We start from the raw sequence: 10,610 nt of genomic DNA, 5'->3' as shown, positions 1-10,610 counted from the left end.
TAAACGTAACATTCTATACTGGCCGGCAACCGCCTTTGTTGACTCGGGTGGCTGCAGGAGGCACCAGCTACTTCATGCTGGTGCCCTTTGCTGACATTCGGCGCCCACAAAATGGGCGAATCCGGGAAAACCTGCCCTTTCCAGCGTTCCCCAAATGCACAGGTAAATGCTGTAGATCTCAGAGTGCTGTGGATCCTGGATTTCTTGATACAGCCGTGTTGACAGGGAGGTCTGTTATGTAACCGTAGAAGCTGATGTGTCTCTCTGGGTCATGGCCACATCTGTAGATGAAATATCGGGTTTTGGAAGGGGTGGGAAGAGGTAATGATCATCTGAACCGTGGGAATTTCTCACGTGAACTGCGCTCAGGTGCTCAGGGAACACACAGAAGTCATGCGTCCATTTTTATTGTTCTGCTGACAATAGATGACAACTCTTTTCTCCTGCAGCAGAAGCACAGGCAGATCTGTTTCTGGGAAAAACAACCCTCAGGCTGTTCGAGGATCAGTTGTGCCTTCCAGCACAGCAAGCCTCGAAATATAAATGGACTGTTCCTGCCACCTGATAACAGTGAGTGAAAAGATTTTCTCTACTATTTGTTCATTAGAGTAAGTACATACACAAGAATGTCCTTGCAGTGCTCAGTAATCTCTATGAAGGTTCAAAATGTACCGTGGTAAATCAATGGCGTAGGATCTGCTACCGCAGTGAGTTCAGAGCAAAGAAAGGAATTGTGTTGGCATTTGAATAGTGTTACCATATGACTTTTTGAGCTGTCAGGTTACGGATCTTCGTGTTGCAGGAAAGATGATGTCACAAGTGGTGATTTAGGTTGCTAGGATCCACAGAGTAGAAATGTTGCAGAAATCATTTGCAAGGTTATATAATATCTGAAAATCAAATTACTTTTGGAAAATAAAAAAGCACCATTATAAGTTGGATTTTTTTTTGTTTTGTTTTTTGTTTTTGGTTGGTTGGCTGGTTGGTTGGTTTTGATTTTTCTCATTCCTGTCTAAGAGGAAGAGTCATGTCCAACAATCAGAACGAGAAAATAGATCCAAACCTTTTTCTTTTTACTGAAAAATGCATACATTCAAAGTCCATGTGTCCCAGAATAGCATTGCAAACATTTTAACTGCATTTCTCCTTTTTAATACTTAGAAATCCTGTTAAACCAATTTAAGGTGGAGTTGGCTTACACTGTCCGGAGCTGATAATATGCTATTCTGGGCAGTGACACCGTTAACTATCAAGTTAAACTGCTGTATCTTACATTTTCTTGCATGAGATACAACAAATCTGACCTGCAGGAGTGTCACTAAAATAGGTTTAGTATGATACACCGTAGTGCTTTATCTGCTCTTTCAGAGGAGTAGGTACCCACGCTTTTTCATACTTTCTGTTGTTGCAAGATGCTCTTTTGCCAAGCTTGGCAGAATAGTTTTCCCAAACGTCAAAATCTGCCTATTTAATGATCCCCTCAATATGATAAAGATTTCAAAACTGTACCTGCATGTCTGAACCTGGATTGGATATTCTAGTTCCCTTCTAATAAAATAATGTTCTTTTCTGCAGATGTGCCGTTGCAACAGGGTGGCCAAGAAAGGACTCTGCATCCAGCACATCTTCAAGAATCACTCAGAAACCAAGAGAATATTTCCCTACCAGTTCATGCTCCACTGATTATAAGGCTCAACAATGCTGAAGATGAACAGGACGATGAAGAGGATGATGACAAAGAGAACTGTAAAGAGATTCTTGTTTCTTTGACCAAGAAGTAGAATAGGGCCTTTTCTACACTTCACAACTGATTTGTTGTGATAACCACGACCTATTTAGAAAAGAGTTGTTGACAAGTTTTGAAAATAGTTTCCGGGTAGTCCCAAAATGTTGGAAGTGTTGGTCACCAGATGTGAGGCATCATTCTAACTCCTGTGAAATGCCTACCTGTATATTTCAATAGCGTTATCATCCACATACCTCTGTTGTATTAAATCAAGTTTCAAATGTGATCCACAACTCATATGATGTGATCCACAATTCAGATGGCCATCAAATACTCTTCAAACTTTCTCTAAATTTGGGGACACAATTCACTAGATTAATTGAATGTTTATGCATTTATATCTATTTTTTTGTTTTGGTTTTGTGCTTTTTAAAAGCAGCTGAACGGTTGACTGTGTCTCACTTAGAGATGAGGGATTCCTGGGGAAGAATGAATTGCACATTCCCAGAGGGTGAGAGGACGACTACCTGTTAGTGCTTCCTGACTCGGTTTCAGTAGGAGTGAGCCCCATGAATTCAAACCCAATAAAAGCCAGGGCTTTGCTGATCTCAGTAGCCTTAACTGAGACAGATAAGGAGCCCTCACATGAGCTCTGAAGATGGTTTTGAATAGTTTCCAATCCACAAACATTAGCTTATTCCTATGTGTTGTAACTGCAGTTCCATTGTTCTTGGCTATACCTAATATTAAGGAATCATTGTTGCGTCCAGAAGCGGAGCTTACATTTAGAAAAAAACCCACTGTGACCAAAATGAAATTCATGATGGTACATGATTATTAGGAATTGTTGAAGGTCTTTGTATAGATACCTAGTAATCTTTTAAAACCGTTTCCTACAGATGTTTCTAATTGGGTGCCTAAGACTGCTGCAGAAATTGAAGAGGAAAGAACCATAAAGGAAATATGCTATAAAACTGGTAAATACGAAATCAGTCAGTCTTTCCTAAACAGCAATGAAGACAATGTACTAAGTCTTTTATTTTATTTTATTTTATTTTATTTTATTTTATTTTATTTTATTTTATTTTATTTTATTTATTTTATTTTATTTTCCTTTTTGGCTGTGTTTAGGAGAGTATTACAGGATCCAGCACCCCCACAAACACCAATCAACAGAAACTGTGTCTTCACCTCAGGAAAAGGAAATATTACTCTTGGAAGCCATGGAGCGAGACTTACAGAAAGGCAAGTAATATCCATCTTCTCAGACAATATTTACCATTAATATTTACCGTTTATTTTTCCCCACATATATACACATACATAGTGTCTCAGACATGGTGACTACCTGTATTGATTGTGGATGCAAAGGGTAGAAATGGGCTGTAAAACCTACGTGTACTATCTGGAGATACACAACCATTCCATAAATTGGATCAGATAGGATTCATAAATATCATTCATGCAAAGTGAGGAGTTAAAGAATGAGCAGGTTATTTGTAGCTCGTTCTTTACTTTGGAGCCGTAGCTTTGCTTTAACCTGTGTGTTATAGAATTGTCTTAGAGACCATGAGAGTTGTACATCAGTTACAGCAGACAGGATCCAAACATCCAAGAAAATACAAAGAAGAATATAAGAGGAGAGGCTAAAGGAAATTGCACTAAACTAATCACTGTCTCACAGAGGCGGGAGGAAGAGAATGGCAGTGCCATTCCCTGTGCTCACACACCAGCCGCTCACACATTCTTTCTGTTGCCTCTCCAGGGGATGGTAATACAATTCCTACAACATTTAATAATACAAAAAGAGGAGAGAGCTGGGAAAGGAGAATACCAACAGAGCGTATTCCCAGAAGGGATTATACTAGTTTGAGGATTATACTGCAAAGATAAATTCCACTATGCTCATGGCAATTTATGTTTTCCTGTTTAATTTTGGGAAAGAAATGGTTCTGTGGAGTAAGAAACAGATATGTCTATAGTATAATACCCTTAGTCACCAGGTACGTCGACATCGGAGGAGAATCTATTATACGAAGTTTGAATCTCCCGCCATTCATTGGTATTTCTGCAATGCTGTTTGTCACCTTATCAGCAATGCCCGTTCAGCTGTTAAAATTATGTGTGGGCCCATGCTGTGAATTGTATCACTGAAGTGCCTTAGGATTCAAGTAATCCTTTTGTAAGCTGAAGTTATTTTGTTACGCCACGTTGTTTTAGTTGTTGGGTTTGCAGGACAACCCGTAGCTGAGCTGACACAGCTGAGACAGGGGCAAAGCGTCCCTCATGTGCAAGGGGTGAGAAATAAGCACCGGCAGAGAGGAACATATTCAGGGTTGTGGTTTTGTTGCTGAGTTCTCTTGTAACAACAGGCAGCTCAGGCTCAGAAGTTGTCACCCTGTGCTTTGGAGTCTGTATCCATTGGGCTCCCTTTGGAAAAGGGTTTATTCCCCCTGTGACACACCCGCAAATTACATCGAGCTTTTCACTCTCAGTTCTTACAAATGTCTGTGTGGATTAAAGCCAATGTTTGTAATCTTTAGCTGTAAACCCTAGATACAGTATTCATGAACATGTTCTGATTCATCATGGGAAGTGTCCTGAGCCAGAACCAGTCAAAGCACTTGTACGAGTTCAAAGTGCTGTTGGTCTTTGTCTTTAGAGTCAACTTTGGAGTTTTGTCACAATTTCCTGTGCCAGAGGAAATACAGCCACTTTTGCTTTCCTTTTGAGGAATGATACTCTCAGAATAATTAACGTGTAAAAGCATGTTCCGCCCAAGAAGACCTGTGTATGAAGTGGGAGATTAGGCTTTCAAATCACCATAGAGTATTTGGAGAAGAAAATGGTGTGTGTTTTTTTAAGAAAGTGAATATGTGTTATTTTAATCCCTCAGCAACAAACCACAGTGAGCTGGTAAATAAGCATCACTCCAAAGAAATGAAGAAGAACAAATGGATTCCTGAGGAGCCAAGAAATTCACCTAATACAGTACCAGGAAAACGTATTTTGAGAAAACAGTTGGCTTATACATTTTCATTTACTAAACTGTTAGATGATCTAGCACTACCCAGCTAAATCCTGTTCTTAGTGGACAATCCATGTTTGGATAGGACTCTCCATAGAGAACATGTTGTTTTAATCTTGTCTTCCAGCCTCCAGGCTCCTGCAATATCTCAAAATTTGAGTAACTGCACAGCATTATAAAGTTTGCTTTTTTATTTTTAGGCTTTAACACTTCAGACCCCAGAGGAAAACCAAGTTACCAACCAAGGAGTCAAAGGAAAGATGATGAACCCGCTTCTTATGTTCCTCGTGGGAGAGCAGCAGGAAGAAAAACATATTGCGATTCTTCAGAACCTCGCAGGTCAGCGTATGTTTTCTACCGCACTGTGGACGTCACCCGAGAACCAAAGTTCAGTGGATCCACAGGTGGGCTTCTGCTTAACCAGGATTCTTAAAACACCTCAAATGTGCCTGTCTGTATGGTGCTACTTTCTTTTTTGTCCCTGCAGGTTCATGTGAAGTCATTTATGCCCAAATATAGTCAAGACTAAATTTGATCCAGCATAATTTTCATAAGTAGAGTGCAGCAGTATCCACAGTCAGAAATGTAAAGCTTTTTTAAGCTTTATAATTAGTCAGACAGTGTATTCATGACCAATAATTTAGTCATCTTCATAGAAGAAATTCATTTATTTCCCCAGAAAGAGGAATGAACACAATGTTCTGCACAAATATATTGATCCCCTCTTTTTACAGTATTTTGAATGTGATGTATTCTTTAAAAATATTTAGTAAATCTCAGAACAGTCCACCTTTCTCTTCCCATTTTACTCTAACTATTGGTAGGTGTAGTTCTGCGGTAGAATTTCAGTTTCCTTTGGGAAATCCTTCCTGTTCAACATCTCTCCTCCCAGCAGGGGATGAAGGAATGACCTTGCTTTGCATGGTGTTTTTCTACAACTGGGATTTCACTGGTGTTTTGATTGTGTTTGATTTGGCTTCATACCACCCCATAAACTGAAGCAGAAGTGCTGAATTTCTGCTGCATTCTGGCCTGAACAGAGAGGAAGCAAAAGTGGCCATTTGTGTGAGCAGGAAAAAAGGAAGAAGAGGCAAAGCCACATCTTCCTGCAGAGTAGTAGGGGCCGGTGAAGAGCCCTGTGGGTACTTGATACTGACACTTGCCTCTTGAAGTTCTGTCTGCAGTTGGAGGTGGGCTTATCTATCAACCAGTGCCATTACAGTTTTAGCCTTGTTGTTTGTAATACTTTGTGATGTTCACAAATGCTGCCCATATCCAGCACGTGTCTAAATGCTACAGACAAAGAAATCATTCCTAGTTCAGCCCAAAGGTCTCCTTCGGAGCACATCAGTCTTCTTGGGCTCAAGAATGGATGTTTCAGAGGTCCACATACCACCTGTGCGGTACAGAGAAAGGGCAGGTAGTCAGCACTTAGAGGACAGTAGTGGATAAGGGGGTTGTGTTCACAGCTGCACTCCAGACAGTCTGAAAACAGAGATACATTCAGAGAAAAGGATAGAGATGTTTTCCCAAAGCAATTCTTCCACTGAGTGCTTTGAGGTTTTAGGTACTCTGATGACATGCATCTTGAAAACACCATCGATTTGATCAGATAGGATTCATAAATATCATTAATGAAAAGTAAGAAGCTAGAGCAGGTAATTTGTAGTTGTTTTTTTTTCCTTTGGAGCCATAGCCGTCTTTAACCTATTACGCAGTTTTCTTAGAGATCATCACAGTTCCACGTCAGGTGCTCAAGTTACACTAGACAGGATCCAAACAACTAACAAAAGAGAAAGAAGAACATAAAACGAGAGGTTAAAGGACATGATACGTATCACTATCTCACAGAGGCGGGAGGAAGAGAATGGCAGTGCCATTCCCTGTGCTTACACAGCAGCAGGGCACACATTCTTTCTGTTGCCTTTCCAGGGGATGGTAATACTTGTGCAGCACTTAACAATGCAAAGAAAGGAGGAGAGAGTTCAGGAAGGAGAGTTCCAGCGGAGCGTATTCCCAGAAGCAACTGGCGATCCTTCGACAATGGAGGTAATATACTTTGGCATCAGCTTCTCATTGCTGAACACCTTATTGTAAATAAAACAACTGAAGAGATTTGAATTGGGTTGTCCACAAAAAGACTTTGGTTTTTTGGTCAATCTTGTTTTCAGCCTCTAGGACCTTGTAATATGTCAAATTCTGAGTAACAGCACAACATTTCTGTACTTCTGTTTGCTTTTTCACTTTTAGGAATTCACTCTTCAGATCCCAACGGAAAACCAAGTTACCAACAAATGCGTAAAAATAAGGATGATGAAACTGCTTCTGCTGTTCCTTATGTGAGAGCTACCAGCAGAAAGACTGATTCTGATTCTTTGGAACCTCGAAGATCAACATATGTTTTCTGCCGCACTGTGAATGCCGCCCAAGAACCAAAGTTCCGTGGATCTACAGGTGGGTTTGATTGTGATTGATTTATTATTTTCAATATTTAGTATTATTTTTTATCTTGGAAACTCATGGAGGTTGGTCTTATCCAAACTTCTGATATCTATTTAGTGTCAATTTTTGTTATTTTTGCTATTATTGTATTTTTAATGTTGGACAGGGGACTGAATTCATTCTCTTTCCATTCATTCATGGCGATATTTTCATTCATCTTTTTTCCGTCTTTCCACTGTCCTCTTGATAGGATGTACTATGTCATGAATTTGACAAGAGCCTACAGGTGGGATTCAAAGTCCTGTATCTTTCTTTTTGGAAATCTGTTTCAGAGGTGACCATAATTTTACATCTCTCACTCTATTTTTAACTATCTAATCTGTCACTTTATGTAGAAATTTAGTGGTAAATAATTTCAATAGTCATAAGTGAAGAAAGTTATTTCATCTTACCAGTTTCAGTCATCTCGCTTAAGCTGAGTTGAATCTCCATCTTGAGATGCCTCCCTATCTCGAATTTTCAATAAAAGGAACCTCCTTAAGAGAGTTTCTCTGCTCTGTTACCATGAATACAGTTAAATTAAATGAATCTCAACATCACTGCCACATCTTGGCATTAATAATTGTGTGTATTTGGTTTGGGTTTGTTTGTTTTCTTTTAATGTTTGTTTTGGCTAAATGCAGACAAATTGGTACAGAGATTACAGAGAAAACATTATTAATTTTTGCCATAACAACCACCATTACCACTGTTGCCAATTTTCTTTTCAGCAGCACCTGAGCCATATGGTGGGAAATGCTCCAAACCAAAGAATCAGCTTGACACAAATAGAGGATTTTCGACCCAAACGGAAAGCTATGGTAATGCTTACCTGTTGTGTTTAAACTGAAAATTGTAGGATTATTTTGCAATTAATGATTTGAATTAATGTAATTAAGATGGAATTAATAGAAAACAAGAGAATTCATATTTTTAGCCAAATTTCACAGAAAACAGTCATTGTGCAGCTTACTCTGATGCACAGTCAGCTGCCCAGCACAAAAACATCCCATTGCCTTATATCGAGTGTTTGCACAAGCAGGGATAAAAGAGGAGGTTGGATTATGGATTTGTTTAATTGAAAAGCAATTGGTGCCTTTGGGAAGATTTTCAACACAAGAATATTGACTTTGTTCAAGGCGCAGGTGTCCGTGGCAGAATCGCCTCCTTTGGGAGATCCCGTGAGCTTGAGGAAACGCTGCAAGATTACACATGATCTATAAAGTACTGGAGAAAGTCTGTATTTAACACTGGCTTGTATTTCAGAGATGATGTGTGATTCACTTGATGCTTTCATTGATACTTCGACTGACAGAGTATTTAATTCACATATCAGACTGAGAGAGTCTTTCCTGAAATTGGAGCTGAAATTAAGAAACAATGTTGATGTTTATTCCACAGACAAATATACTTCAGGATTTTATAATGCACCACGTTGGAGGAAAAGAAATCCACGTGAAAATGCATACTGTAAGTGTAAAACAACCATTCGGGTAACTGTTTGATAGATATTTTTACGATTAATTCTTTTTTTGCAAAAGCAACATCTCTCCCCTCCTAGAAAATGGAAAATTGGCCTTAAAGCTTTTGCTGCCAAAATCCACAGGATTCTAAGCAATTCTGAGTCATTTGAAAGAACAGAGAATACTTTGTTTGTTTGCAGACATGTAATTTTGACTGTATAACTAACCCGTGATGTCTGATGTTTTACAGTGTTACTGAGATGAAAGCAAAGCATTGGAGTCTCTATCTCATGTCCCTTGTAGGAATGGCCAGAGCCTTGGTCTGCACTCCGTGCTTCATTGCGACGCTTCCTTCTTATCTCCCATCTCCGTGTTCCCCACAGATGTTACGGGGACTTTGCTCTGCAGTTGCGCAGTTTGAAATGTGGACTAGCAGAGTGTCCTTATAGTTCTTGCAAGCTTGGCCTTCTGGCTTTCACTGAAAGTTCTCCCCTGAAAGGGCAAAGAGGTGAAGTCTGAACGCTGTTGAGCACGGCCCTTTCTTGAGTTCATCGTTTCACTGGTACTCTGTTCTATAGCAGATGGTCAGTAGCACTTTTTGGGGATGGTCCCATTAGTTTTTGGAGAGTAGGAGCTTGCTCTAGGAGATCAGTCCAAAGCGGGTGGCTCAGAAAAGTGCAGCTTTGTGACTTTGTGTTTCAAAGCCCAGGTGACCCAGCTGTCAGGATGAGTTTACCCAGGGCAGTTCCATATTCTGTGTTAGGCCTTCTGATTCCAGTCTGAGATACAAATTCCGTTGAGGCACCATATAGATACAACCAACCTAAAACCACCTTGTGAAATCCCTCCACCAGGTTTGCTGCTGTATTTGGGTTCTTTGTGCAAGTACCACACCTGCTTGGGAAGGTTTGAGAGGAAAAAAAAACCTAGAGCAGGACATTTTCAAGCACGGGTGAATTACAGTAGGATGATTGTTTTTCCCTGTTGCGTCTAGAACTGCTGAAAGTTTAATTTTTAAAATGTTTCTGAAACAGTCTATAGTTTTGCTCTAATGAATTATGTACAAAAGGTTACGTATATCTATTTTTACAGAGGAGCCAAGAAGACTTGGAAGAGAATAACAAAGGAGAACGATATGTAGACATGAGAAAGAGATGAAATGAGTGTGTTAGTTTACAAGAAAAATCAACTGGAAAATCTAAAGATGAAAAAGCGGCAAATTCAAAAAATAAGGTGCAGGAAGTACACTGTAACATTTCAGAACTGATAGAAATGGAAATTTAAAACTATGCTCTGGATGGTCACGTATAAAAGTCTTCAGTATATTCAGTAAATTTTATCTTATGAAAATTTGATAATTGAAATTATTTTTACAGACTACTTTTTAATGCACAATTAATAAAAGGAATAGATACTATCAGTTTTACTTTGGACTTTCAGAGGACTTTTAATGCCAACAGCAACACTCGTGCATTCTAGAAAGTAATTGTTTCCGTGTGAAAGCCGGATCCTTAGATGGTTCAGCTGTTTGCTGGCTGTTCGAGGGCTCAGTCTGAGTTGGATCTGGAGATTTTGCCACTTGAGCAGGGCAGCAGAACTATGTGATGAACTAAATGAGCTGTGCAACAAAACTTTCAGAATTAACTGAAACATGCTGTACACACACTTTAAAGCATAAAATATTTCATTTTTACCCCAATCCACAAAAAGGGCTGCAACTCCAGGCCTGGCAACTGCAGACCTGTCAGCCTGACCTCGGTGCCTGGCAGCGTTATGGAGCAGATCATCCTGAATGCAATCACACAGCACCTTCAGGATGGACAAGGGATCAGACCCAGCCAGCATGGGTTTAGGAGGGGCAGGTCCTGTCTGACCAACCTGATCTCCTTTTATGATCAGGTGACCCACCTGG

At 39.8% G+C, this 10,610-nt stretch overlaps 1 protein-coding gene and 1 long non-coding RNA gene across 2 annotated transcripts; both read left to right on the top strand.

Annotated features, from left to right (window-relative positions):
- Positions 1-287: 287 nt before the first annotated feature.
- On the top strand, positions 288-3,619 carry LOC135576258 (uncharacterized protein C12orf50 homolog). Its single transcript, XM_065040027.1, has 5 exons — positions 288-570; positions 1,576-1,746; positions 2,626-2,703; positions 2,858-2,971; positions 3,492-3,619. Exons 1-5 carry the CDS (start codon positions 288-290, stop codon positions 3,617-3,619), a joined length of 774 nt encoding a protein of 257 aa, XP_064896099.1.
- A 1,110-nt stretch (positions 3,620-4,729) lies between these two features.
- LOC135576269 (uncharacterized) lies at positions 4,730-7,177 on the top strand. Its single transcript, XR_010467850.1, has 3 exons — positions 4,730-5,158; positions 6,687-6,803; positions 7,005-7,177. It is a non-coding gene; the product is annotated as an uncharacterized LOC135576269 (long non-coding RNA).
- The last annotated feature ends 3,433 nt before the right edge of the window (positions 7,178-10,610 follow it).

The sequence above is a fragment of the Columba livia genome, chromosome 24, assembly GCF_036013475.1.
Source record: "Columba livia isolate bColLiv1 breed racing homer chromosome 24, bColLiv1.pat.W.v2, whole genome shotgun sequence".
Taxonomy (NCBI): Eukaryota; Metazoa; Chordata; class Aves; order Columbiformes; family Columbidae; genus Columba; species Columba livia.
This window is presented reverse-complemented; position numbering and strand designations above follow the sequence as displayed.

Excerpts from the sequence above, each read along its gene's own strand:
- LOC135576258 (XM_065040027.1), top strand. The coding sequence starts at position 288 with ATGAAATATCGGGTTTTGGAAGGGGTGGGAAGAGGTAATGATCATCTG. Across the intron at positions 571-1,575 it reads GTTCCTGCCACCTGATAACA|ATGTGCCGTTGCAACAGGGT; the intron begins GTGAGTGAAAAG and ends TCTTTTCTGCAG. Across the intron at positions 2,704-2,857 it reads GGAAATATGCTATAAAACTG|GAGAGTATTACAGGATCCAG; the intron begins GTAAATACGAAA and ends GGCTGTGTTTAG.